The 27,354-nt window shown below is 43.4% G+C and overlaps 1 protein-coding gene and 1 pseudogene across 1 annotated transcript in view; one reads left to right on the top strand and one right to left on the bottom strand.

Moving 5' to 3' along the window:
• Positions 1–27,354, top strand: part of POLN (DNA polymerase nu) — a 2,377,116-nt gene that overhangs the window by 367,670 nt on the left and 1,982,092 nt on the right. The window contains exon 4 of the mRNA XM_086964459.1: positions 4,177–4,304. Within this exon, the coding sequence (XP_086820585.1) occupies positions 4,177–4,304 (128 nt within the window). The remainder of the gene's footprint in view (positions 1–4,176; positions 4,305–27,354) is intronic.
• Positions 254–4,080, bottom strand: LOC147725510 (uncharacterized; annotated as a pseudogene).

The raw sequence follows: 27,354 nt of genomic DNA on the forward strand, positions 1-27,354 counted from the left end.
CACTGGGATTTGCCTTATTTAGAGGTACAGAGCATTATCTGACGCTGTTTGACATGGTGACCATTTGCAAAACACTAAACAAAACAGTGGTAAAGGAAAAAAATGATCAAATGGGATGTTTCAATATAATTTTATTTATCTAAAGCACATATTTGGCCCCACAGGGGCCAGGATACCAAACAAGAGAAAACGTCCAGAAGAAAAATAAGATCCAGGGAAGAAAGGCCATACTAATGCAACAAGAACAAATAGCTCAACGAAAACCAGCAACTTCGTGGTTTGATTCTAGATGCGGAGATTTCCTTACTCCTCTTCTGGCATTTCAAATTTTTATAGCCAGCTTCCTTCTCATACTTCTGTTGTCCAGTGATGGCCAGCCGTTGGCACTGCACACAGACTTCATAAACTCTGGAAAAACAAAATAACATACATCAGTATCATGTTACCACCATTATTTATGGTTTTTAATACGGCTGGGCTGCCTATCAAAAGTTCCAATTCCAGTATTTCATACAGTGTGCCAGATGAGTATGGTTAGGGTTACATGGTTCCTAAGTGAAACATTAAGGCCACTTGTTCAAAGTTTGGTACAGCTTAGAGCAAAGCATTGATGAAGAGGGGCCAGAAGGTGAAGAAAAAAAAAGTTCCCTTATGAACTATGAGCCCCTGGTCCCTAATGACAGTTCTAGCCCCAAGTAGCAGTGTGTCTTCTCTGGCTCTTTCACCCTTTTGAAATGCTGGGGTACTTGGAAGAAAGACTGTACAAATGTAGAGGCATTGAAACAAGCATGTGCCATAGTCCTGTTCACTAGACGCGGGCAAGCTTCCTCTGCAAACAGAAAGTAATCAGTGCCAGATTTCTTTACAAAACCATCATTGAGGCAGCCAGGGTGAGTCTGAACTGTACTTGCAATAATCATATTTGGAAAACAGTTGTCTAAGAAACTAGCATAGTGACCAGAAATCAAAATAGGAGCTTACAACCAAGTGTTAGGACCAGGACCAACTGATCTAATTATTAGGGAGTTGATCCGGTCTAAATAAAAGCTGCGAGCACAGTATATTTTATAAGTGCAGTTTGCTATCACTCATTCATCCAGTTTGAGAACCTCACACCTGGACCTACAAATTTACAAATGAAATCCCAACTCCAGGCTTTGCGCCATATTTGCATGCCATTTGTAGGACAAGCTCAGCACAAACTGTTAAGAAATTACAAGCCACCCCCATTGCTCTTAATGTTCTTTTGTAGACAGCTGTTAAGCAATGATGGAGTCATCGTTCAATTATGATACAACCTCACATATGCAAACATAACTTAACACAATGTATAATGAATTGTCACAATCCCAGCTCGACTGAATGTTAATTTGAACATTTGTAATATCTTACCAAACAATGCATCAACCTTCTCCTCGTCAAGGACGGGTGTTCCAACACGAGCCTTCGTTACACCTTTTGCAGATGCAAGTTCTTTAGGAGAAAAAAGTATTTTGCTGATGCCATTGAGAAGAAAACCTGCACTGTCCCCCGCTGACATGGCTTCCTCCCAGAGTTTGTGCAATTTTCTCTTTGGAACGAGTACATCTCTGAACCGTGAAGGACCGTTTGAGTCCTTTACCAACTGCTGCATATCAGTCTGCAAAATAACACAACTATTAACTATTTGCCATTATGTTAGGTTACAATCTCAAAAATATGCATAGATTTTGATTTGGCATCTGGTACATGGCTAACAATGTAATATTTGCTATGTTAGCTCCAGGAGTATAAATCAGCCATACTTAAAAAACATTGCAAGCAGAAAGATTTCAAAGTCCTCATGCAGGAAATCTACAAGGTTTGTCCTATATAAACTTTAACTGTGTTAAAAGAGTGGCAAAGAAAAGTATACCTTTTGTACAGTGAATGATCGACTGCATGTTTTTGACGATGTTATATCTGTTAAATTCCGTGGATTGGTCAAAGCAGACAGCGCATCTTGCAAATACTGTACAGCCAACTCACTATTGCAAGTGCCTTGCAACTGTGCTATAATCAAATAAATACACTTGTTAAATGCAGCAGATAATAAATACAATATACACTTAACAAGCATACTTTTTGGAAATGCATGTGTTTGGATGGGAAAAAAAGGATTATTAATGGGAATTTTTTGCAGTTTACGTGGAAAGGTAGAATATGAAGCACGCATCTTTTAAGTGTTCGTTTTCGGCTTGTAACCGTACGCACCCCTTAAGGAACCAGGGCCAACAGAAAAGCTTTCGTTTTCATTAATTATGGACAAGGAGTTATATACCATTTCCTTAGAGAGAAAGCAAATCATAATTAGGTCATACAAGTGAAAATGCCATTTCCTATGTACCTTTAAAAAAAAAAAATTACCCCAGGGTTGAATGATGGACTTTCCTCCGTCATCAAATGAAATGATTCTTCATTGTCCTGAGGGATTAAAAAAAAGAAAAGCAACCATTAGTCCATCATTTATACTGATCATATCAAAAAGTTTTCCATTTGTTTACTCACATTTTAATAGGTAGGTATATGTACCCTATTGTTGAGGAAATGAATGCACCATATTAATTCAATGTTTAAATAAGTATGAAGGCTTTTTGCAGAGACAACTGGTAGAACTTAGGTGGTTTTGGCAACAAAAGGCATGTTACGTTCACAAAGGAAAAAAGGATGGCATTCAGGCCTAACAACATGCAAATGTGTATAATGGCAGCACTCATTTAGCTCTGCTTACATTATGGTCACAGCTTCCATTGCTTTCAAATAGGTCATCATGGCAAGGGGTACGGTTCACATCCACAGGCGTTACTGCAGATGGAAAGTCACTGTAGGCCGGGCTGTGTGAATGTGAGCCGTTAGCCACAAAACCATGTGGTGTCAAACTATGTTGTGCAAAGTGTACCATCATTTTAGGATCTTGTTTGCAGGGTCTAGTAGGAGTTACTCCATTGCTTGAAACAGCCAGCTCTTGTGTAGGAAATCGTTTTTAGGGTTTTAACTGGCCTGGTGGTGAAAGGGAGGCATGTTTTTGTCCTTTATATTTGGCTTTAAGTGGGGACTCCAAGACAAGTTACTTTTCACGTTCTACTCCATCATATTTAGTTGTAGATTTTGGATGAAGGACACTAGCCATCCCTGCTAAAAGGGCCGGGTTTTCAAGTTTCTGCAAATTCATCCGCGAACTCGCATCACCAGGCTGAGAAGCTGTGCTTTCGGCATGAGTATGGTTAACAACTCTTATGTAATCCTGACCACTCTGCTTGGCTTTTTTGTCCTTGCATCTTTTCTCTGCAATTTCTTCCTCTTGGAGCTCACGTAACACCCTCTTAAGTCTTCCAGCGCTTCTCCGATTGCCACAGTCCATCATCAACTGCTTTTCCTCCCTGTATGTTTAATTGTGCATTTCTAGGTTAATCAGCAGCAGATTGGACCAGTCCACTTCTGAATGCAGATGCCCCTTCATACTCTTTTAATAGTAGATGCCTTTTCCTCTCTTGAGACCCTATACAGATTTGTCCTGTTCCTAGAGTTTAAATCTTGAGCAAATCTATTCTTTCTTTGTCTGACTGAACATTCATTTGGGTCTGCCATTAGATGTATTACTTGCTGCCATATGCTGCTTAATGTTTAACCTTAGGGAATTTCTCTGAAAGGGAACTGAATCTGATTCAATTTGCATATGTTTATCTTTAAATAACTTGCATTTGCATTTACTATATTGGCCAGCTTTGGAAAGTATTGAACTAGGTTGTAATCAGGTGATTGTTGAATTATGACTAATTTGAAGGATTTGAATTTGTAACTTTGCTAATCTGCTAATAAAGCTTCATGGTTTGTAAATCATTACTCTCTGTCTTTCCTGTGGGCAGGTTCTTCACTATCACTGATATTTATTTCTGATTTGTTGACGTTTAAGCCTCAATATGAGACAAGATCCATCCACTATAATTTAACTTGTATTTTGGATTTGCTCTAAATGTTTTGCACAGTGCATACCCTATCCCCACTGCATCAGTATTTCCTTGTGTACCTAATGGCAAACTTGAAACGGGCCTGTATATACATGCAAGTCCCCTGAAAGGGTCCATAACTCAAATTAACGTTATTGTAACATGCTTTTCATTACAGAAACTATTTAGAACTTTGCAATTTTTATTTCAGGAGCAGCATTATGATTACAAACCACCTATCAACACAGGTATCTAGCGATCTACACACTGTGACAAAGAAGATGGAATCATCTAGAATGGAGCAGGATTATCAACATAATAGAAAACAGATTAAACTAGGTGAGAAATATGCCAAACATCCAATGCAAGAAATTAATACATTTGGTATTCTTATTTATTGTGTATTGCTTGAATATTAATGTTGGACAAGGATTACTAAATTTGTGACAAGCTTTCTATTTTTTTTATTACGTTTTTCTGAAAAGAGAACATAAAAACACATACAGTAATATCATCCTTGTCAGCAATATGCCCGTACAGAGATTAACACTGTTCAGGTGCCAATGTCTACTAGAAAAACAAAAGGTTCAACAAATTCATATTTACTAGAAGGGGGGGGTTCTAGGAGGGAGTGGGGGGGGCATAAATGTGTAGTATTATATCTGCTGCGCTGGGGGAACGTAATATGTTCCCATGGTGTTAGTTTGTGATAATCTGAAAGGGGTATATAAATGGTGCATCGCCCAGTCGTTTTAGGCAGGAGTGTGTGTTGCGTCGACATAACTGTGGACCCTGTAGGAATATTGGGTGCGGATTCCTCCGGAATCAACTGGTGCTTGGGAGAGTGGGCTGGGTAGGAGTGCTGTGCCTGACGCAAGTAACAGCGATACAAGTGCCATATATCCTTATGTCGTGAGTACGGGGGCTGGAGTGTTGCATATATTTCAGTTTGCATATCACAATACTACATGCTAAGTTCCCATGCTGCTTTCGTGAGGTTGTGTTTCATTTCCCAGTGAATCGCGATTTCCCTCTTCGCCAGTAGCAGCGTTATGGCCACAAACCTACGGTGGCAAAGTTTTATACTGTTATACACATGCAGCAAGGCCAATCTCGGATAGGGAAGAAGCGGCCTGCCAATGACATCAGAGAGAGTCTGGAAGATCTCTATCCAGTATGCGACTATCTGGGTGCATATCCAGGTCAAATGAGTCAGCAACCGGGGTTTGACATTTGGGGCAGTTGGGTGATTTAGTGGGGTGAAATCTTGTCAGCTGTAATGTACACCCTATGCACACATTTAAAATGAAGGAGTTTGTGCCTGTGGTTGGGAGATACTCTATTTGTTCATGGCAGTGATCCCATTCGTTGTCAGTCGGTGGGAGACCCAGATCCACCTCCCTTTGCCGCTGCACTCTCCTGTCCCAGAACTGCTTGAGTGCCATACATGCCCGGTATTGTTTGGGAACCATGTGATCTCCTGCTTTGTCAGTAATGAGTAGAGTAAGCAGTGCAAACTCTGGGGGAAGGATGGGAAGGAAGAAACAAACGACCCGAGTGCCCCAAGTAATCAAGTAGCTATAAATTTGTCCATGTATTTCAGTTCCGGATGCATAGAGATTTGCGTCATGGTGAGTACCTTGTCATCTGGAAATAGTGCACTAGCGTCTCGGAGGTTAGTGGCAGAAACCGGTTTTTGTGAAGTAGGGTAGCAGGGTAGTACAGTAGGCCGGTGCCCAGCGTTCTGCAGAGCTTGCGCCAGGCCCAGCATATGGTAGATAAGGGTTGTACATCATGGGGATCAAGTGGTACACCTAGGGGGAACAGGGCCCCCAAGGGCGTGGGAGCAGCCAGGTCTTGCTCAGGTTTAGTATAAGGTATGCGGTCGTCTGGTTGAAACCAGTGATAAGCAAATTGGGCCTGGGCGACCAGATAGTAGAGATGAAGATCTGGGACAGCAAACACTCCTCAGTCGTACGGAAGTGTTAAAGTGTCCCATGCAACACGTGGCATATGCCCAGCCCATGCCAGCCGGATATCAACATCTTTTGCACATTGACGAAGAAGGAGGAATCTGTTAAATTACAATTTTTGCGCTCAAAATGGACATGCACACTGGAAAAAGATGTAGAAGTGGATAGGGTACCTCAAATGTGCACTGGATTACCTCACAATGGACCGCAGTGAGCTCAGAAAGCGGACACTTTGTTTGCATTTAGGGGGTTAGGAAATTATCTTTTTGAATAACTACGTATATATTTGTGCTTATGTTGTACTGTTGTTGTTCTATGTTGATTTAATGAAGGACAAATTAAGAAAAATGAACAACCGATCTTAATCAGTAAACCAATTAAAAGAAATAAATATTGGTTGCGATCAGGAGTAAGCGTTGGTATGTGACGTTGTTGAAGTACATATTAATGAGATGGGACTAGGTACCACTACATAGGAGTAATTGAATGTATACTATGAATACTTCAGGTGTATTTGTTCCTCCACATCACTTTTTATTGTGTTGATATTTATCCAGTGATGAGGTATCTTTCATAGATTCACATGCCTGAATCATTCCCTGTCACCGAGGCGGGATTCCCACAGTAATAATATATATAAAAGCAGTGCCTTAGAATAAAATTGTAGTAGGCTGACAAGACAGTAGGCCCAAAAGGCCCAAAGCTTAGTAGCCTATCTACCTCATTATATGAAAAAGAGCTGAAAATAGGTCCAACCAATCAGATGCCAGCACCCTCTAGAACCTTCCCAGCAGAGGCAGTTCTCCTCAGATTTTCACCGCACATCGTGTGGAAGGGAGTCTCCCTGAGTGCCTACTCAGTTTTTCTTCTTTGTTCCTTCAGGATGTCTGAAAAGAAAGCTCTCTTCAAGGCGTGCAGGACCTGTGATAAGAAGAGAGTCCATGTAGATGATAAGCATAAAGACTGCATCTACTGCCTACCTCCTAATCACATTGTGAAGGATTGTAGGATTTGTTGAACCTTCCCTGCCAAGACTATCAGGGACAGGGAGGCAAGAGTTCTTTTATGGCTCAAATCGTCTTCTACGGATGATGAAGACAGGGCCTCTACTTCCAGCAAAAGAGCCAGACCCAGAGACAGCTCTTCTCCTGAGGGTAGGAAACATCATAAATCCTCTCATAGAGCTTCAGAACACACAAGGAGGTCGTCTTCACCTCCTCCTGCATCACCTTTATCTCCGCCTTCAGAGTCTACCAAATCTTCAGCTACTAAAACAGTGAGAAATGCCCAGATCAAGACTCTTTCACTGGTGTCTTCTCACACAGTCTCTGTGACTTCTTCTACTTCAAGTTCTTCATCTACAGTCTCTACAAAAGCTATAACCTCTCCTATTGTGTCATCAAAAGTTTCTGCTTCTAAGAAAACTTCTGGGGTTAAAGAATCTTGTTATATCCCTTGTACATATTATGTTTTCTTTTAAGTTCCTGTTAATGTTATGTTTCTCCTTTAAGCCTCTCCTAACTTGTCATTGTTGCTTAGCAATACTAGAATGTTTAGGCTCTGGCTGCTCACTTGAGACTGGAGCTTGACAGAGAGACACTCTGGCAGTTTGAGAGCTGAACTTGTCTTTAAAGAATAAATCCTCTTAACCTATTGGACTGGATCTGTCTTCTTTGGATGCAACAAATCTTCTGTCACTCCTTCATCAAAATCACCGTCGACGACTTCATTGACTTCAATCCTGTCGACGACAGCACCATCAATGAAGTCATCGTCGACGAAAACCCTGTCGATGTCGAAGTCATCGTCGATGAAGAGCCCGTCGACGTCAAAGATCTCGTCGATGAAGAGCCTGTCTACGGCAAGTCCATCGAAGAAGAGCCCGTCGACGACTGCCCCGTCGACGGCAACCCCGTCGAAGAAGAGTCTATCTACGACATCCCCATCAACGACGGCCTCGTCAACGAAGAGCCCATCGACGGCAGCACCGTCGACAACGATTCCGTCTATGACGAGCCCGTCGACGACGAACTTATCAATGACACAGTCGGCTGTTGCACCTTTGGTCAAGATGCCCATGTCGACGAAGAGTCCTTTTATGACAAAGTACACCTTTGAAATCTTGGTCTGTGTTACCTCAAGTGTCTCAAGCATTGCCTGTTACGTACACCCTTTTTCAATTAAAAACGTACCATAGGCAAGACTATACCAATATTTCTCCTTTGTTACCTTCACATATCTTGGAGACAAATGTAGAGGAAGAAGAATCTGATGAAGATGACGATTAGGAGGAAGGCCCTTTTGGGATTGCACGCCATCCATTAGAGTTACAGATAAAATGTCAGGAAGAGGATGAACAGGATGACTTCCATGAACATTTTTACCAAGAAGACTTGTCTACGCCTTATCATAGACAGTCACCTAGGGTTCCACGTTCGGAGGACACAAGTCATCTTCCTCCTTCATTGATTCAGGATTTACAGGCCATGTTGGCCGACTATCGGCAGAGGTTTTCACCTACACCCTCTACTACAACTGTACCGACTGTACCGGCGGTTACACCTACGCCACCACCACCGATACAAGAGCCTACCTCACCAAGACACCTTGGAAATCAGGATACTTCATCATCAGATGACGATGGAAGAGAGGAAGGCGAATTGCCTAATGATAATGTGCCTAAAGGTCCTTGGGATGAATATGTAATCCCCATGCCTTCGCCTCCTATACCGCTACCATCGGACTCACCACCTGAGGATATTGGCGGCTTTCATAATATCATGCAAAGGGCTGCTACGCGGCTTGAACTTCCGGTCACTATTGAGCAGTCTGATTGTTTTCTTCACGACTTTAAAGAAGGGTATAGGAAAATCACCAGGGCTATACCAATTATAGATTTTATTTGGAAGGAAGGTCTTAAGATAATGAAGATGCCTGCCTCTATTCCTGCAGTCCTTTCTGGGATCGAAAAGAAATATCGGGCACTACCAGATACTCCATCTTGTCTGGTGGGTCACCCGCATCCAGATTCTGTAATTTCGCAGGCCGCACAACAGAGGTCAAAATATTCATCTACCCCAATCTCAACTCCACCAGATAAAGCGGGTAGACGATTAGACTTGATAAGGAAAAAGTTCTCCACCAATGCTGCATCATCCATCAAGGCGGCTAATTCTCTGACAATTTTGGCACGTTATGACCTCCAGATGTGGTCAGAGTTATCGTAATTCTTAGAGCTGATACCTGAAGATCGCCATCAGGAAGCACGAAGGATAGTGCTCGAAGGAGAGCGGACTGCACCAGAAATAATTGACTGCGCCTTAGATATAGCAAACATTAACTTTCGGCAGCTAGCAGGAGCTGCTGTTCTCAGACGCCAGGGATGGCTCAGAGCAACCTCTTTTAGACCTGAGGTACAGACTAAAATATTAGATATGGCTTCCGATGGCGAATCACTCTTTGGTAAGTATATAGATGACGCTTTATTGACCATCAAGTCAGGGGGTACCCTGCAGTATAAGAGAGGATCTTTCAGAGGATCAAGGGGTCGTGGATTTTTCTCGAGGGGAAATTACCACAATCAGCAAAACAGACAATACCAGTCTCAATATAAACAGCCTTATTACCAGTCTTCATACTGTAGGGTAGTTCCTATATTCCCAATAGGCTCGGCGCATTGGAATAATATATTCAGCAGTGTAGACGTTGGACTGAGGTCAACTAGGTCTCTACTGACTTTATTAGACTTAAGGTTTGCCAGCTAGCTCAGAGGTCACTAGAAACTTTCTAGTTGGTGAAAGACTTCAGTTACTTTATCTTTGAAGGTTTTTGTTGTTGGCGTTTCTTCAGGTTCACTTGGATCTTCAGAAAAGTTATCGAAATTAATGAAGTAGCCTGATGCAGTTCTGTCAATTGTTGGAATTGCTTCCGAATTTTCTTTTGCTTTTTCAATGTTTCTTTCATTAGCATAGTTTGAGGTTACATCGTTGTAGACTGGTGTTTCTTGACGAACTGTTGCAATTTGGGTTTCAAGAGGCACAAGTTCCATGGCATTGTTGCATAGTCCTTTTTTATTCACTGCAGGTTTATCAAATGTGATTAGTCTCTCAGTTTGAACCTCTTGGATTGTAGTAAATTTTGGTATTCTGCTATTTCTTGGGAGTCCACTGGGCCTACTACTTATTATTGGCCACATGATTGTGGTTTTACCAGCTCGATGGATACAACTCGGTTCTCCTTTTTACCAGCAAGGGGCGGTAGTACAACTGATCTTGTTCCGCTGACAGCTAAGACAGGTACTGCTTTTCTGTAAGAAGGCCCAAATTCCTTCTTCACCGTGATCTTCTCTCTGACCAGATCCCCAATCTTTGGAATCCAGACAGGCCTTGCTGGGACAGGTGGTTTATCTTCAGTGGCTGTTGGCTGCTGTTTTAACTTTATGTTGCTCAGGGCTTTTTTTGTTTAATTTAAGTCCTGTAAAATAGCCAAACGATCTTTGATGTCAAAGCATTTTTCTTATCTTCTACCACTGAAGTCTGACTATCTAAATCCTGAATATACATTCTAGTTCCGAACAATAGTTCGTACGGGCTGAAAACTTTTAGAGAATTTCTTGGCAGATTATTAAGACTACGTTGGACACTTGTTAAATGTTGGACCCACCCATCACCCGAACCTAATACCCTTGCTGTTATAGATTGCTTTATGTCTCGGTTTTTTCTTTCCACAATCCCATTTCCCTCAGGATGGAAGGGGCAAGAGTACCGCAATGCAATGCCCATGCTGGTCATGGCCTCCTTATAAGCTCGAGAGTTGAAAGCAGGACCCTGGTCAGAATGTAGCATGCCAATTGCGTATGTGCCGATAAAGACTCGCAAATCTTTTATAACAGTTCTGGCATCAGCCGAGCGCTGGGGCCACATCCAAATGAATCTCGTGCAGGAATCCACTGCGACCATGATATATTTATAGTTACCATCCCTTTGTAAGGGACCACAGTGGTCCAGGTAAACACATTCTAATGGTTTATCTGAGATTAGAAGGGGTGTCTGCGCAGGTCGTTTCACTGTTGATACTTTCATTCTTTGGCATATTTCGCATTCTAGAACATATTTCTTAGTTTGTATTCTCATGCGCGGCCACCAATATCTCTGTTTTAATAATGATATTGTCGCGGAAACACCAGCATGTGCAGAAGCGAGCCCTTCGTGTGCCGCTGTAATTAGTCCTAACCTGTGTTCCATGTTTGGAATTGGCCTATCTCCCACTCCAGGGATTCGAGCAAATGGAACATTATTCGCATCAGTTATGTATGAGTACTTTACTGGAAACCCTTTCAGGAGTGTTTTTCTGTCCTGTTTTACTGACGCACTGACAGCTTGCATTATATCGCTGTCTATTTTTGTTTTTGACCGGGTGATAGAAGCTACGGAAGCCGTTTGCACAGCTGCCTTTGCGGCTTCATCAGCCAATGAATTCCCCGCAACGTGAACGCCATCACGTTGATGACTCAGTGTGTGTATCACATGAGTATTTTGTAGTTCTTTTTGTAAAAGAACTACTTGTTCCCAAAGCATTTTATGCTTGATTGTGCCACCTTTTGCATCTTTGAAACAGTTTTCAACCCAATTCTGCAAGTATTCATTATAAGACTGAACGCAGTAATATGAATCGCACACTATAAGTGTGGGGAATTCGCGATCTGTATTTTCAAGAGCCATCCTAAATGCTAGTAGTTCAGCTCGCTGAGCTGTACAATCTCCTAGAGATTGCGTTTTAGTGACCAGTGGTCTAAATTTTCCTTTGTGCTATCGACCTTTAACAATCGTGCACGCAGCACTGTAAGCTTGTTTACCCCCAACTGCGGGTTGTGCTGATCCGTCTGTATATATTATACAGCCGTAGTGTTCTAGAGGCAGGATTTCGGTTGGCAGAGGACATTCATATTCATATTGTAGAAATTCTTGTGTTTTTAAATTAAGATCGAATTCATATACTACGTCTGTTTCAGCAAGAGATTTAACCCATTGGATCCATCTCGGATGTAGTGCTTTAGCATTTGGAATGCTTGCTTTTGTTACCGCTTCTAGTGCTGGTATCGGTGTAACGATTATTATTCGTTTACCTTGTGCTAGGGCCCTTTCTTTTGCTACGGCAGTCTGAACCGCAGTTAGAATTTTTTCAGTTGAACTGAACTTCATTTCAGCTTTTGTGTACAAATGTGATTTGTAAGCTATTGGTACCATTTCTCCCTCATTAGAGGTCAGGTACGTGAATCCGCATTTTCCTGGGATGACTCGGATTACAAGGTTGCGTGTGTTGTCGCGAGTTTGTAATTTCGTTTTAGCTAACATGTAGAGTAGAGTGGTGTGGCTCACTGGTTAGAGGCAGCAGACCCGGAAGCAGAGAAAGGCCTGGGACCAGGGTTCAATTCCCGACGCGGTAGGGTTGTGGACCAGGGTCAGCGGACTCGATAATTCTCGCCTCGGTGCCTACTCTAACCAGGGATCACACTCGGCAACTCTGGGCATTAGCTTGCCTCATCTTTACAACGGCCCCCCACATTCGCTGGGGATGCCTCGTTTCACCTTGGAGATACCCAGTAGGGACCATCTCACAGGGATAGCCAGGACCGATTCCCCAGTGGTCTACAGTGCCACGACACCTCAGGGCAGCAGTGCGCTTTACAAGACACATACATATATACATTCATGTCTGTTTGCAATGATCTCAAAATTTCTGTGTGTTTCTGAGTCCAATTGACTGGTTTAAAATCAGGTTTTATTAATTCGTAGAGAGGTTTAACCCTCTCTGCATAATTTAGAATGTAAGTTCTTCCAAAATTCAGGAAACCTAGTATTGATTGTAAGTTCTTCAGCGTTTTTGGTGCTTGGAGTACAGCGCACTTCTCTGAGAAGTTGTCTGCTAGGCTTTTGCCTTCACTTGATATTTCATATCCTAAAAATAGGACTGTTAAATGGGCAATTCGTGACTTTTTAAAGTTGAATTTGTAACCCTCAGCTGCAAACCCAAGTATTATGGTGTTCACTCTTTTCAAGTGAGTATCCAGGTCATCATCTGTGAGATAGATGTCATCGACATGAGATAATGCCTCCTGGGAAGGAGTAAGTAAGTAGCAGTTTAAGTTAATTTGGTTTTGCCAAGAATCTGACTCAAGAATTCTCTCTAAGGGTTTAGTCAGCACCGTACCTTAGGAGGAGGTCTGGTATCTCTTTCCTCAGGACTCGATATTCCAGCAACCCGCAAGGGTAGGCTGGAAACGCCAGAGCTGGATTTTCTCAGCTGGAGAAAAAGACAGCGTCTTTCTCAGCGCGTCAAAGAGGAGGGGCAGCGTCTGTGGGCTCTCGCATCAGCTGGGCTCTCGGTCAAGTAGATAGCTGCTCTGCTCCAAAACCACCACCGTGTGTTTGCTTAAGGCAACGTTGGTATATTTATACCTGAAAGGTGCCGGGTTTGACGTAAGGTTGGACATAAGACGTCAATAAAGATGTCACTAAGAACTGGCCATTCTTACAGTGCTCGCAGGAGTTCTATTACAAATCAAAACAAAAGCAAGTGGGGATTTCCCAGGTTGCTGGAGGTTTGGTGTGTCGAAAGAACTCGTTGTGCTTTTTAGGAATACAAGGAAGTAGCTTCTGCCATGCCTTGGACTGCAAGGGCTATTTACTTAAATATGGATCTGATTATTTTGCCATTATAGGGTTATTATTGATTATAGCCGTACAAGGGCATAAAATAGAAATATTGATTCAGGTTCCTAGATAAAAACACAATAATGCAGGCAATCATCTTCAAGCAATTTCTCTCGTCAAGGCGGGCGCCGGCGATCGAGCAATCAAGGCCACGACTCGAATAAACGACAATGAGCTTTGCCGGACACCAGTTGAACCTTCTCCCCTCCCTGTGGGCGCGAAGATCTCAGCCTTTTTCCAACAATGGCAGAACATCACATCGGATCAGTGGGTCCTCGACCTTGTTCAAAGAGGGCACACTCTGGAGTTCTTAAAGAAACCACCTGCGACCCCAGCCAAGGGTCCCCCTTCCCATTATCTTCACTTACTGTTCAAAGAAGCTTTAAACATGGTCCGCAAGAATGCCTGGCAAGGTTAATTTCAAGAAAAAAGTCAGTTTCTGTCCGAACATTCGCTTCTCTTCTGGGGATGTGCTCTTCGGCGATCAGTTTAGTCCCGCTTGCAAGACTCAGGATGAGACCGCTGCAAGGAGAGCTGCACAGACAATGGCAGCATGCCGGAGGGTCATTCGACGATTCCGTAAAGGTGATCACACGAATGATACAGGCTCTCCACCGGTGGTAAAAAAAAAAAACAATCTGTCTCCGGGTCTCACGTTCCGGGCCACTTTTTCAGAGTTTGTCCTGACCACGGATGCATCTATGGAGGGGTGGGAAGAACACCTCCAAGACCTTCAAATTCAGGGAAGATGGCCTCAACAATATCAGCAAAAGTACATCAACAGTCTCGAACTGAGTACCATTTTTCTCTCCCTGCAAGCATTCCTTCAGAGAATTGCGAACTCCTCAGTGCTGGTGCGTACGGACAATACCACCAGCATGTATTACATCAACAAGTAAGGGGGGACGAGGTCTCTCTCCCTATCGCAGGAAGTGCAAGAGATGTGGGAGTGGGTTATCAAGCATGGCATAACCCTCCGAGCAGAGCATGTCAAAGGAACTCGAAATTCTTTAGCCGACAACCTCAGCAGATCTCTCACAGGTTGCCACAAGTAGGAGTTAGTACAAGTACAGGTGAACAGGATCTTCCGAATGTGGGGCACACCAACTCTATACCTGTTTGCAACGCAACAGAACAGCAAATGCCTTTATTACGCCAGCAGATTTCCTCAACAGGGATCAAGAGGGAATGCCCTGTCCATGCGATGGTCAGGGATTTATGCTTACGCTTTTCCCCCAATACCATTAATTCCGAGGGTTCTGCAAAAGATCAAGAGGAAACATTGCAGTCTTATCCTAATTGCTCCTTGCTGGCCGAGGCAGTGTTGGTTCCAAGAGTTACTTCTGTTGTCACAACAACTTCCGATTCGTCTCAAATCAACACTCTCCATGCTGACAAGGGAGAGAGGTCAGATTCTACATCCGGATCCACAATTGCTTCACTTGCACGCCTGGCTCCTGACTTCTTAGAATTCAAAGATCTCAGAATTTCTCAGGACTGTAGAGATATTCTATCTAAAGCCCGCGCTCAAAGTACTATTAAAACATACCGCTTTAAATGGAAGTGCTCTGTCATTGGTGCGAAGCAAATAACGTGAATCCACTTCAGGCCCCACCAGAGGATATCCTTCCCTATTTACTATCACTAGCTAAAGCAGGTCTAGTATTCTCATCTATCAAAGTCCATCTCGCTGCGATTTCTAGATTCAGAAAGAGTTCTAACAAGCCATCACTCTGTTCTTCGTCACTTATCAAACAATTTCTTAAAGGGCTATTTCGAGCTTTTCCTCCAATTCGACCTCCACCCCCAGAATGGGATCTCAATACATTTTTATCTCAATTGATAAGGAGACCTTTTGAACCAATTCACAAGGCTGAACTAACATTTTTAACCTGGAAGGTGACTCTTTTATTAGCTGTCACTTCAGCCCGGATGGTTATTGAAATCCAGGCTTTCACAATTTCAGAAGCTTTTCTACATTTTTCGAAGGATTACGTTACTTTGCAAACAAATCCAAAATTACTTCCTAAGGTACCGTCTCAATTCCACCTGAACCAACCAGTAAAGCTGAAGATCTTCTTCCCGGATCCAGTTACACCGGCAGAAAAGGCTTTGCACTCTCTTGATGTGAAACGTTTCTTGAAGTTCTACCTTCAAAGAACTAAGGATATAAGAAAATCTAATCAGCTGTGGATCGCTTAGGGCCAAGCCACAATGGGACAAGCCGTGACAAAAGCAACAGTAGCCAGATGGTTATCTTCTGTCATACAATTTTGCCATGAAAAAGCCAACAAACCTTTGCTCAGAAAGGTGAAAGCACATTCCACCAGAACTATGTCGGCTTCTACAGCCTTATTTGCTGGGGTCACACTGGAGAACATTTGTCGTGCTGCAACATGGAACAATGTCTACATGTTCACTAAGCACTATTGCTTACAATCTGCGTCGCAGGACGATGCAGCAGTGGGACAAGCTGTTCTTCAACATCTCCTTCATTAACGTTAGACTTTTAAATGTCTCTCTTATTGCATTTATGATGTATGAGTATAATCATATTCAATGTAATGTTTCTGGTGGTCAAACACTGTCCCTTAAAGTGAAGTATGTTACCTGACTATAATTATTTAATTTCAGAAGGTTTCTGCATTTATATGTATTTACATATTCTACTGCTGTATAACCTTCCGGATGTGAGGGGGATATGTAGATTTATGCTTTGTCTCCCACCTTCCGCAAACGACATTATTAGGCTTACTGCTTGCTATTCTGATTCAGGCATGTGAATCTATGAAAGATACCCCAATACTGGCTAAGAAAACAAGTTACTTACCTGTAAATACAGTTATCCAGTATTGGTATCTTTCATAGATTCACATGCACCCACCCTCCTCCCCGGCAGGACAGTTCTCTAATGAGGATACCTATTTCTCACTTGTGCTAAGAAAATCTGAGGAGAACTGCCTCTGTTGGGAAGACTCTAAAGGGGGCTGGCATCTGATTGGTTGGAGCTATTTTCAGCTCTTTTTCATATAATGAGGTAGATAGGCTACTAAGCTTTGGGCTTTTGGGCCTACTGTCTTTGTCAGCCTACTACAATTTTACTCTAAGGCACTGCTTTTATATATATTATTACCGTGGGACTCCCGCTTCGGTGACGGGGAATGATTCAGGCATGTGAATCTATGAAAGATACCAGTACTGGATAACTGTAGTTTAAACGGTTTGTTTAAAAAAAACGCTGCAAAATCCACCGGCGTTGTTTACCTAAACCTCTTTTGGATTGCACAAGAATCTGCAATTTCTATGGTCGACAATGAATACTACATCAACCAGGTGCCCCGGCCAGAGAGTAAAAAAACGCTGTAAGATCCACCCGCGTTTTGTCTTAAAACTCAGCCGAGCCCGGCCTCCAGCGCTGACGTCAGACGCCGAAGTCAGAAGCGAGGAGAGAGACGGAGTGCCGGAATCAAAGCGGATGTAAGTGACAGAAGCATACGAGTGAAATTGAGGAGCCGAGATGCTTTAGATCGAGCTAGCATTAATGCGCGGCTTATTTTTCACCAACAGCCTCGAAGGAAATCTCTTACTGTAAAGCGTGAAAAATCTCTCTTTACCGCCCGTTCATGGGGTACGTGCAAAGGTGGTCCTCAGTAATAACGTGCACTAGCCAGACACTGCATATAGACGATCCTAATTATGTTTTACTCGTCCCACAGCAAACAGTGCCGGGCACCTCAGTTACAAGCAAGGAATCATTTGTAAAGACCCCCACCTTGAGGTAGGAATGTTAAACACGCGCAGTTACTCAGTTTGTATTAAGACTTTTTTCTGTAAACATTGCAGCGAATGCAGGTAGTCCTGACACATTATTTTGTACATCTGCAGATATACAGTATCACAGTGCCCTGGAAAAGAACACTGTTGCCTTGCAAAAGTGAAATTTCAGGTACACCTAGATCGGAATGAGTTAATTAGAAGTATAGAAGGGATCAGCTGTCCTTACACTATCCATTTTTCTATTACACTTTACAGTACAGGACAGTCTCCAGTCCAGGTCCTGAGGAGAGCCCCTCATTAATACGTGGGTTTGAAACGCGTTGACACACTACTGGAACTAGATTCAGGAAGGGCATGTCAGGATTTTGATTGTGGATATTATTCTACCTGCTTTATGACCCTAGTACTTGCTATTGTTCCAGTATAAACAAACAAGCAGGCTAGCAAAAATACTCAGTGCCTCTTGGTTGTCTATAGGTTGTATATCAGGACTGGTGCCTCAAAACATTGATTGACAATAGGCATTTTTGTCTGTGTTTTATGTATATATTGTGTAAATGTAAATATGTTTAATTCACAGTGATTGTCCAATTTATGTTGTGAAAAGTGTAACTTTATGTGAATTTTTGCTACTGAGAACTATCGTTCTCTTGACATATACGAATGAATTCTGTGGAAAAAGAAAAAAGAGTAAAAAATACTAAATGAAAAGTGTGTCCGCTTAGATCAATTGGGTAAGTGGTACCAGACTTTGTTGTCATAATTAATCTACCTGGCCAATGTATTTTTGTTTTTTCAATTTGAGTGGTTTAGGCCAGATAGTATGTAGACCCAAGCCTTCCTTGGTTTCCTTCTCCTGCTGTCTCAGCATCTGTGATCGGGAACATCTCAGATTTGCCCCAATTAATCTGTAACCCAGACATGTCGCAGAAGCGGCTCACTTCATTGATTAGTAATTGTAAATTAGTATTGGGATGTCTAATAAAGAGTAGGATGTCGGCAGCATACATGGAGATCAGCAGGGACCTGCAGGACACGGAACAGGTGTTTTTCTTGCAGGTGTCGACTGCAAGACCACTATGTAAAGTAGGGGGGATAGAGGACAGCCCTTACGAGTGCCTCGTGAGATCGGAATCAAAAGAGATAGCAAGCCGGGCAGTGGGGGAGGAATAGAGCAGTGCAGTTAAGTTTAAGTAATAAAGTTGGCTGAAAGCCCCACCTTGTGGAATGTGGCAGTAAGGAATGGCCACTGCAGAGAATCTAAAGCCTTTTCAGCATCGAGAAGAGCTATTGCTGCAGGGATGCTTGGCTCTAACCTATTGATGACCGAGAAAATGGTTGGAGGTTTTGGGCTGGGGACCTGTGTGGGATAAAGCCAGATTGCACTGGTGTGGGAATTTGGGACAGGAGCAATGACAACCTGGAGGATAGGTTTGACCAGGATTTTTTTGTCGAAATTTATTGGAGAGATGGGGCAATATGAGGCAATTAGTGGGCTCCTTACACACACAATTCAAATATTTATTAAGATTTGGAATTCATTTGAGGTCCACTTAAAAGTGTATACAAATTGTTACAAAAAGAAATTAAACATAGCAAAACTCATTCCATGTTTGGAGTTAACAGCAGACAGAATAAAGTGGCAAGGCAAATCCTAAGAAATAAAAAAAATGTACAAGAAGCAATATGTAGCAGTTAGTTCAGGTCCTTGATAAAATTCAGAATTCATCTTCACCAAAATGTTCAGCTTTAGCAGCAAGAAAAGGGATTATAAAACATGGCCTAATATGTGCAAACAACAATTCAATAGCAGCAGTACATGTGCAAAACGCAATCCAGAATCACACTTTGGCTGAGTTTTTTACTTGACAGCAAAACAAAAGTGGGAAACGAACGTAGCATCTTCCTCTTGTGCAAACAGAAGCAAAAATTAGCAATTAAAATTATTAAAAAGTTTCAACACACTGCTTCATTTTTTGGACAAAGTGAAAAATCGTGGGCTGAAGCAACATTTCTAACACTATTTAGTAAGAACATTGGCCGAAGCCAACAACGGAGGCTCAAGGCCAATGCTGGACAATCAAATAAGACATGATCTAAGGTCTGAGAACTTAGAATGCAAAGGTTCCCGATTTTTCCATTTCCCAAATTTGGAGACCAGTTTGCTGTTAGATTGTATAAAGGTAGATGATTCATGCGACAAAGTGTGAGAAAACGTCAGTTCCATTTTGTAAATTCCAATATACACATTTTTGTAAAGTTTTTAGTGTATTAGTCCTGCCTACTAGCTCTAGTCTCTTTCTGGATTTACGGAATTCAATATTTCTATCAAACTTAGTCTTACCACTAGAGGTTCTTAAGAAAGATTTAAATTCTGATGGAAGGAGAGTAGTCACTAATTCTTCTTGTACAGAAAAGTTTTTTAATGCAAATAAAAAATCATGATGGAAGGAGTAATTACTTGCCTGAACACTGAAAACTTCTTGACACATGAAACTTCTTAATGAGTCTTGATCGCTATTTTTCACCTTGAATATAGAACTTATTAAGCTAAATTCCAGCCTAATAGCAGCCGTTGGGACTGATGTATTAAAGTTATACAGTTTTCATAATATCTGACCTTCAATTCTATCCAAAAATTCCAATACTTGACAGGGATGGACTCGATGGCATAGAGAAGTGTTGGTGGAATTTTTACTTTAAAAACCATTAATACATGTAAAAAGTGCCTTCTACCCATAGCATTATAAAATATACTCAAACCATTGGCATGAGAAACTGCTTTACAGGAGCTATGTTCCATATGGAGTTTGTTCTTTGTACTAACCACCATTAGTTTCCCTAAATAAAGAGCTGAATCTACCACCTCCAGCTTTTCAGAACTAATAAGCCAAATAAAATTTCATGATTTTCTATTTTGTTTACAATTCATAACAACATTTTACTTTTGGCAACATTTATTTTCAAGAAATGATCGACTGTATAGTTTTGCAAGGCTATCAACTTTCTATTCAGTCCAATAGGAGTTAGATCCATTACTACTATATCATCCGCATGTAGGAGACATTGAAAAGGCCGGCTACCTAATTTTGGAGCATCTCCCTCAGATTGAACAAAACAATCGGGTAGATCAGCTATATATAAAGAAAACAGCAACGAGCTAACACGCAACCTTGTTTCAGGCCGTTTTCAGTAGGGATTGCATCTGATAAGCCTTGATTTCCACCCAATAATATCTTGCACCAGGTCTGTGAATGTAGTGTGATAATTAGAGATAGCAGTGGAGAGGCCAAGCCCATTTTTTGCAATTTTCTCCATAATAAAGTTCGATCTATCTTATCAAGGCCGTGGAGAAATCAATAAACGCCATGTATACATTTAAACTACAAATAATTGTGTATTTCTCCTCTATTAGTTTCAGCATGAAGATGTTATCTAAGGTGGAGTGGTTTTTCCTAAAGCTTGCCTATTCTAAAGGAAGAACCTTCTTCTCCACCACTCATTCCGTAAGATGATTAAGGATACTACGGGCAACATTTTTACCCGCAGCATCCAATAGGGCTATTTGCCGGTAATTACCTGGAAGTGTTCTAGGGCCCTTTTTATATAAAGGGATTAGAATGCTTCCGGACCAAGAAGGAGGAGTCTTCCCCTGAGAGTAGCACAAATTAAACAGAGGAGCTAAATAAATAGCCCACAGAAGTGGTTCTTTTTCAGGTCTTTCCTGAGCCGGCGCATGCCCTGCTGTGGCGAGACATTAAGTAACTACTTAGAAAACTGCTACTTCCCGGCCACCCGCTTGCCGGAACGCGCATAAGCACGCGCGGTGCTGCACGTGCATCCCTTGCGTGCTTTGCGTCATCGCAATGACTTTCGCTTTCACAGCAATTGTGATCGTGATGACTTTCTCCATTTCACTGCTGAACCTGTGACGGAAACACTCACTATCCTGACACTTTGAAGGGAGTCTCTTGGATTCCATTTGGCTTCTTCCTGCGCTCCCCCTGCCTTCCACCCAGAGCATGCTTCCACCCCCCCCCCCCCCCACTGCCTACCTTTACTTTGCGCCCTCGGCATTTAATTTCACTTTCCTTATGTGCAGACGGCCGCTGTCTTTACTGTTCTCCTTCTGTCCCAGCATTTAATTTCTCTTACGCGCGCGATAAGTTGTAGCTGTTTAAGTTTTTTGCAAACTATGTTTAATGTTGATCAAAGGCTGACTTTCATTTACGGGCAGAAGTTTTACATTTAAGCAGGGATGGTTTCTGAAACATCTCGACATAGTTTGTGCAAAGAGGGCATTGTGACACCCTCAAGCTCTAACTAAAAATAACGGTTACTTTCCTTCACCCGGCTTTTAATAACCACATAATTGTGTAGAGTTTACTTTTTTTTACCGATTATTGTGCTTAAACAAAATACATCCCCCCTCGCTCCCCCTTCCTTCCACACAGAGCACGCGTGATGCACAACTGCCATGTTGATCAAAGGCTGACTTTTATTTACAGGCAGAAGTTCTACATTAAAGCAGTGATGATTTCTGAAACATCTTGACATAGTTTGTGTACAGAGGGCTTTGTGACACCCTCAAGCTGTAACTAAAAATAATGGTTACTTTCCTTCCCCCTCTGCCTGGCCGGCGTTTCCACTCTCCTCCCTCTGACCTGGCTATTAATAACCACATAATTGTGTAGCGTTTACTTTCTTTGACCGATTATTGTGCTTAAGCAAAATACATCCCCCCCCTCGCTCTCCCTGCCTTCCACACAGAGCACGGGTGACGCACAGCTGCCATTTGGCTTCTTCCTGCGCTCACTCCCCCTGGCTTCCACACAGAGGGCCGACAGAGCCATCCTCTTTCAGTAACACCTCATTTTCAAAAACAGCGCTTGCATCCTGCTTCTTTAGCTCCTTCCTCTCTGCTGGAATCAGACAGCCGGCGCCACTGGGGCAATCTAGACAGAGCCATACTGTTTAATGAATGTTTAGGTCAATTCACGTGTTTAAAGGAAACAACCCCCAAGGGACAAGAGAGCAAAAGCCACACACAGACATCAGCTTTAATTAAAGTTTCTCCTCTAAAGTTAATTATTTTACGCTAAATTCTAATGTTTTGGATTAAACAAAACCCTGGACTTTTTAAAGGATACTATCTTAGGTAGTATTGTTAGCGTAAATATTTTTTATCCATATAATGAGATTTAAAATAAAGGACAGAAGTGCAATATGGGAACTCGTGTTAATGCAGGACCATTATATGTTAATGTAGGGTCTTATGAAACATTGTAGTTATTTAAAAAACACCTTTACATATTTTGTGTAAACAGGGCTCTGTGACACCCTTAGCCTCCTACGGAAAGAAAACAAGCATTTACCATGCAATGGTTTTGCCTTTGTTAAAGTTAGAGCTATTGGCATTGCTCTTGACATTATTTTTATTTATGTTTTTTTTAACATAAATAAATGGCATTGTCATTTACAATGCCACTAGCTTTATCTCGCAAATGTCACTTACAAACACCCACAGAGAGCCCCCCAAACACACACAGAGCCCCCCCCAAACACACACCCACACAGAGCCCCCCACACACACAGCCACACAGAGCCCCCCACACACACAGCCACACAAAGCCCCCCACACACACAGCCACATAAAGCCCCCCAAGTATAAGGTACTTAAAATGAGAAATTTTGTCAAAATGACACGTCATGTGTAAGATTATAATGTGTTATTACACATGCTCCGTGTGTGCGCCTGGTATTGTTTGGCATTAAGATGTGATATAAAGTGACGCTCGGTTAGTACGTCTTACTTTGTTTTAAGTCCATGGGATTTTTGCTGTCCTCCCCGATGCCCCTTCACTGCATTTTGTCCTCTTTGAGAAAGAGAGAGAAAGAAAGAGGCCCAGAGAGAGAGAGATAGAGGTCCACCGAGAGCGAGAGAGAGAGAGAGAGAGAGACCCACCGAAAGAGAGAGAGAGAGAGAGAGAGAGAGAGAGAGGGAGAGAGAGAGAGAGAGAGAGAGAGAGAGGAGAGAGAGAGAGAGAGAGAGAGAGAGAGACCCACCGAGAGAGAGAGAGAGCGAGAGAGAGACCCACCGAGAGACAGAGAGAGAGAGAGAGGGAGAGAGAGAGAGAGAGAGAGAGAGAGAGAGAGAGAGAGAGAGAGACCCACCGGAGAGAGAGAGAGAGAGAGAGAGAGAGAGAGAGAGAGAGAGACCCACAGAGAGAGAGAGAGAGAGAGAGAGGGGAGAGAGAGAGAGAGAGAGAGAGACCCACCGGGAGAGAGAGAGAGAGAGAGAGAGAGAGAGACCCACCTGAGAGAGAGAGAGAGAGAGAGAGAGACCCACCGAGAGAGAGAGAGAGAGACAGAGAGAGACAGAGAGAGAGAGAGGGACCCACAGAGAGAGAGAGAGAGAGAGAGAGAGAGGGAGAGGAGATAGAGAGACCCAGCGATAGAGAGAGGCCCACCGAGAAGAGAGAGAGGGCCCCCACCAAGAGAGAGAAAGGAGAGAGAGAGAGGCCCACCAAAGAGAGAGAGAGAGAGACCCACCGAGGAGAGAGAGAGAGAGAGAGAGAGAGGACCCACCGAGAGAGAGAGAGCGAGAGAGAGAGAGAGGGAGAGAGAGAGAGAGGGACCCACCGAGAGAGAGAGAGAGAGATAGACCCACCGAGAGAGAGAGAGAGAGAGAGAGAGAGAGAGAGAAAGGGGAGAGAGAGAGAGGAGAGAGAGAGAGAGAGAGAGAGAGACCCACCGAGAGAGAGGAGAGAGAGAGACCACCGAGAGAGAGAGAGAGAGAGAGAGAGAGACCCACAGAGAGAGAGAGAGAGAGAGAGAGAGAGAGAGAGGGAGAGAGAGAGAGAGAGAGACCCACCCAGAGAGAGAGAGAGAGAGAGAGAGAGAGATACCCACCGAGAGAGGAGAGAGAGAGAGGAGAGAGAGAGAGGATGAGACCCCACCGAGAGAGAGAGAGAGAGAGAGAGAGAGAGAGAGAGACCCACCGAGAGAGAGAGAGAGAGAGAGAGAGAGAGAGAAAGACCCACAGAGAAGAGAGAGAGAGAGAGAGAGAGAGAGAGTGAGAGATGAGAGGAGAGAGAGAGAGAGAGAGAGAGAGACCAGCGAGAGAGAGAGGCCCACCGAGAGAGAGAGAGGGCCCACCAAGAGAGAGAAAGGAGAGAGAGAGGCCCACCGAGAGAGATAGAAAGAGAGAGGCCCACCCGAGAGAGGAAGGGAGTGAATGAGTCAGATCACACGAAGAGGCCCCCCGTATAGCACACACTAGAGTGCACATTACAGGGCGCAGAAGATAGTTGGACTTGCACACTCTGGAGCGGCGCAGACGGGGAGCGACGGGAAACAAGGCTTGCAAAAACCGCAGGAAGGAGCCCACAACATGAGAGAGTGACGGGGAATAAAAGAAGAAATCTGGAACAACAGAACGAGTTTAGAACAAGGGACTAGTGCAGAAGTGACATCAGCAGTGTGTGCGCAACCCGCAGGGAGCGTCCGCCGAGGGCCCCGGCCACACTCGAGGCATGACGGCGCAGCTACACAGCGGCCCAGTGTGTGTGTGTGTGTGTGTGAGGTGGGTGGGTGGGGGGGGTCGGGGGCGACTCGTGGACAGAGCGCATGGACATCTCTGCTCACCCGACGGGCTATGCGCTGCCAGTGTGTGTGTGTGTGTGTGTGGGGGGGGGGGGGCCTAGCTACAGCACAGAATGTGTGCATGGACAACTCTGGGCCTGGGTACACGACTTATTACACGCAGTACAGTGTGTGTGTGTGTGGGAGGGGGGCGCTAGCTACAGCACAGAATGTGTGCATGGACAACTCTGGGCCTGGGTACACGACTTATTACACGCAGTACAGTGTGTGTGTGTGTGTGTGTGTGTGGGGGGGGCGAGGGGGGAGGGCTCGTGAGCCACAGCAAAGATTGGGTGCAACCGACAACATCACCGGGGTAAACAATGGGTTATCCACGGCACAGCGTTGGCGTGTGTATGTGGAGCATTATCAATGCGTTGCACAGAAAGAATGTATGGGCAAGAACATTACTGGTGTACACAACTCGTTCGCAGCACAATTAACCACATCCTACTCGGCTGCGTGTGTGCACACACAATATGAACGCCGTTTTATTAATGGTAATACTAAACTACATGGGTCCTACATTAGCTTTGTAAGTGTAAAACTGCCATACATATTTGAATTTCAAATATTGCTTTACTAACTCGCTTTCTATTTGTAAGTACATCACAACTATTCAACACGTTCATTTTTTCGACTCCCCGTACACAATTTATATTTAAAACTTCATAAAACTGGCATCTTTCTCATGGTATTTGTCAAACTAATGATGCGACAACAATCTCGTCTTTCTCTCCTACACTGATAACTTTAACAATGAATGTCAGGAAGCGAAAAAACAAATATGGCGTAGTCGTTGATAGGGCTTGCAATTTATGGGTTTACTTTCCATTAAAACATGCTTTTTCAAGTTTCACTAATAACTCTAGCCCTATTGGGCTAATCTATACAGAATGCAAAAAGTTTTAATTTTTAATTAAAATCAGTTTTGGGAATTTTTAATCACAGACACTGCAACACTTAACTTGAGATAAGGACGTTGCCCAATTTTGGTTTTATGTACATTAGTTTAACTTGCATAGACGTTTTTCCATAAGACAACGATTGTAAACAAATGTATATTTGCAGTAGAATGTGCGAGCCGACTGTTGAACAACAAGCAATATCTGAGCTGTCCATCAGATTGGGTGCAAAGAGCTAAATATGTTTGTCCATCTAGACCAGAAGCTACGTCCACAATTTATGCGAGGTCGTGCTGAGGACTCTAGGAAAACACACAAGCTCGAGGGCGTAGGTACATGCAAGAGTGGGAAACTGTCCTGTAAAATGTGCCACTCTGTACATCAACTGTCCTTTAAAATGTGCCATTCTGTACATCCACGTGTCGGCCGCCGTTGTGAACTATAATGCTATCTTTTAGACGCGCGTTCCTACATGTGCTATCCAGAAACCATTATGTGGTCCGCCGGCATTTCTTTTATTATTTCGATAAAGAGGCTTCTGGGAGTAGTGCCTGGGCCCGGCCCGGGCGTGGGCAGAGGATCCGTGCACTTCTGCTCACTCACAGGACACATCAGATGCCCCGCGGCAGCTGTGCCCATAGCTAGCCCGTTGCATGGCGTCCTACCCTCCGGTCAAGGCGGGCTGTGCCCTCTATCAGCGCTCGCGGCCATTCTCTGCCAGGCAGGAATCCGTCCGAGGGTAGCGGCAAAAGCACACAGTATTAAAGGACACTTTTAGTGAAGATGCATGGTGACGTCTCTCTTTAAAAAAAATAATATTACCATATATTATATAAGTAGAAACCTCCTGAAAAAACTTTGGTTGATGGGACGTTAACATAATGATTCAAAACTAAAAAGTCCAGCAATGTGGCTGTTGTGTTTAGCTGTGCAAGTTTAACTACGAGTGCATTGCTTGTGAATAGAAGAACATCGCAGATGACATTGAAAATGGCGGCTTTGATAACATAACGGACATTAGATTATCAGTGATTTAAACAAACCTACAGCCCATGCCGGGCATGCACAGGGCAGAGCCAACGACGAGAGCTTGTGTGTGCCGCATACTTCCTTTCATGCACAAGTGTAGAGAATGTTCAATCATTGGCCAGAGGCTTGAAGGGCACGGTGACAGGCGATGCCCTGGTGTGTAGTGTTCACTAGCATGGTGCCAGGCCATGCCATCTGTGTCATATACCTCTGTGCATAGTGTTCACTAGCATGGTGACAGACCATGCCCTGCCTCTGTGCGGGCGGGAAAGGCGAGCATGCCCACGAGAGCAGGAAGGCGGGTGCCGGCTCAATGCCGGACCAGATTCGGGGGACGTTCCCGAGGGCT

Source organism: Lissotriton vulgaris, chromosome 3_2 (genome assembly GCF_964263255.1).
Source record: "Lissotriton vulgaris chromosome 3_2, aLisVul1.2, whole genome shotgun sequence".
Classification (NCBI taxonomy): domain Eukaryota; kingdom Metazoa; phylum Chordata; class Amphibia; order Caudata; family Salamandridae; genus Lissotriton; species Lissotriton vulgaris.